General features: G+C 40.2%; 1 protein-coding gene across 1 annotated transcript; it reads left to right on the top strand.

Annotated features, from left to right (window-relative positions):
• Positions 1-938: 938 nt before the first annotated feature.
• On the top strand, positions 939-2159 carry LOC133303490 (uncharacterized; the record flags this gene model as incomplete). The annotated part of the gene is made up of 1 exon (XM_061503407.1): positions 939-2159. A coding segment is annotated over exon 1 (1221 nt), but the record flags the coding sequence as incomplete, so codon positions are not given.
• Positions 2160-2191: the final 32 nt, after the last annotated feature.

The following is a 2191-nucleotide window of genomic DNA, read 5'->3' as shown; positions in this document are numbered from 1 at the left end:
TTTATATCTTTTGAATAAGTGTCATTATTGAACATTATGTGTTGATGGTATATATAGTTGCATAAAGTATGTATCTTGTTTGACTTTAACCTCAGGGTAGACGATTTTTGCTCTGTATATATCCTGCTTTGGTTTTTTTTTTTTGCAGCTTTGAAATTTTAAATTAATTTAGGATGTACAGGTTTGTATGCTCCTTTCACACACCGTACTCACACAACTCACACACAATTATGAGTGGGGCCCTGTACCCGGGTCTGAGTGAAACATAAGATAGGTAAGAGGTTGTGTAGTGGTATCCATTTTGGATGTACATCCTGTTTGGTTATCATGAAAACCTCAGCTAGAGTGTGACTCTTTCGGAATATGGTCATTTTGGATGTACATCCTATTTGATTATTTTTTTCAAAATGAGATCTGAACTCTAGAGACCAATATAGAATCGTAGAGCCACCCATTGAGAGCTTTCACGAATTAGAAAAGCATATGCCCAACCCTTAGGCTTTCCTAATGTAGGACAATGGGAGTATGCTCTCTCTATCTTTATTACTATTTTTTTTTCTTTTCATGTTGCAACATCTGAACATAACCATGAGCATTTAATGTCATGCACTCAGGAGGCATGTCACCTCCGGAACTTTAAACGCCATGCCAAAGTATTATTATAGTTGTAATACTAGGCGTCATAATCTCGCCTCAGGGGTTCACAACCTGGCGAAGTTCATTCATGCATTTTTATCAACAAAAGAACCATTTTATTTTCTAAATACCATTTGCATAGCATTAAATCTTGAAAATTTTGTCTTCAGCATCCACAACAAGCATATTTTACTTTAGCATTTGCATACTCATTATCTTGTCTTACTCAGTGAGAGAAAAATCAACAAAAAGCAAAACTGTTTCCACGGCACCCTTATAGGACTCGTGCTCAAGCCAAGATCATGGATGAACTAGAACGAGGCGAGCTGAGAGAAGATGTGAACCAGCTGAAAGTACAGATGGCTCAAATGTTGGAGATTCTGCAATCACTGGAAAAGAGGAACACAGATGGGAACCCTTCAGTTGTAAATGACGAACAAGTAACTACACCATCCCACCCACCTGGCTTTTCCCCAATTCCTATGCAGCTCCAAAGTTCCAACCCTCAAGGAGTACTAATGCCACTTACGGTATACCCAAATATTCCCATACAACCACCAATCACCAACCCACAAGAAGTCCATGTACCCCCATTCCCTCCATACGGCCTACCTCCAGGATTTGTACCACCACAAGCCACTAATCCTCCAGATGGTAACACATCAACTCCTACCCTAAACCATACTCAATCGCAAGGTCCTCACCCAAATTCAATTGAAAGTCCACAAACAGAAACACCTTTCCCTATTAGTAGTGCACCGATGGTTCCACCTATCTTAAACTCACAAAGTGTATCCCAACCACACTCCAATCCTGTATATGTGGCACCAAATAACTCTCATGGAGTTTCTCATGACACATTGAATAACTCTTCAATTGGAATTCTTCAATCTATGGGGAAATTGGAAGTTTTGGAAGAAAGGTTGAGAGCTATAGAAGGGGGAAGTAATTATGGCCTTGGAAACGCATCTGAACTTTGTCTGGTTCCTAATGTTGTTATTCCCCCAAAATTTAAAGTACCTGATTTTGACAAGTATAAAGGGACCACTTGCCCAAAGAGTCATCTGACCATGTATTGTCGAAAGATGGCCTCATATGCCCAAGATGAGAATTTGTTGATCCATTTTTTCCAGGATAGCCTGACGGGGGCAGCTTCGAATTGGTACACGCACCTTGAGCGAGCACATATACGTTGTTGGAAAGATTTGGCTGATGCTTTCCTCAAGCAATACAAGTATAACATTGATATGGCTCCTGATAGACTGCAGCTACAGAATATGACAAAGAAAGATGTTGAGTCTTTTAAAGAATATGCTCAACGATGGAGAGAACTATCTGCGCAGGTTGACCCCCCATTGTCAGAAAAGGAAATGGTTGCTACGTTCATCGATACCCTCCAATCATCGTTCTATGACCGGATGATCGGAAGCGTGTCATCAAATTTTTCTGACATTGTCATAATAGGAGAAAGGGTAGAAAACGGAATAAGGAGTGGCAAGATCACTCCTAATTCCATGGAGGCTGTTAATATGAAGAAACCTTCAACTGGGATAGG

Source organism: Gastrolobium bilobum, unplaced genomic scaffold (genome assembly GCF_033153095.1).
Source record: "Gastrolobium bilobum isolate Gb01-03AN ecotype WA unplaced genomic scaffold, APGP_CSIRO_Gbil_v1 utg4957, whole genome shotgun sequence".
NCBI lineage: Eukaryota > Viridiplantae > Streptophyta > Magnoliopsida > Fabales > Fabaceae > Gastrolobium > Gastrolobium bilobum.
This window is presented reverse-complemented; position numbering and strand designations above follow the sequence as displayed.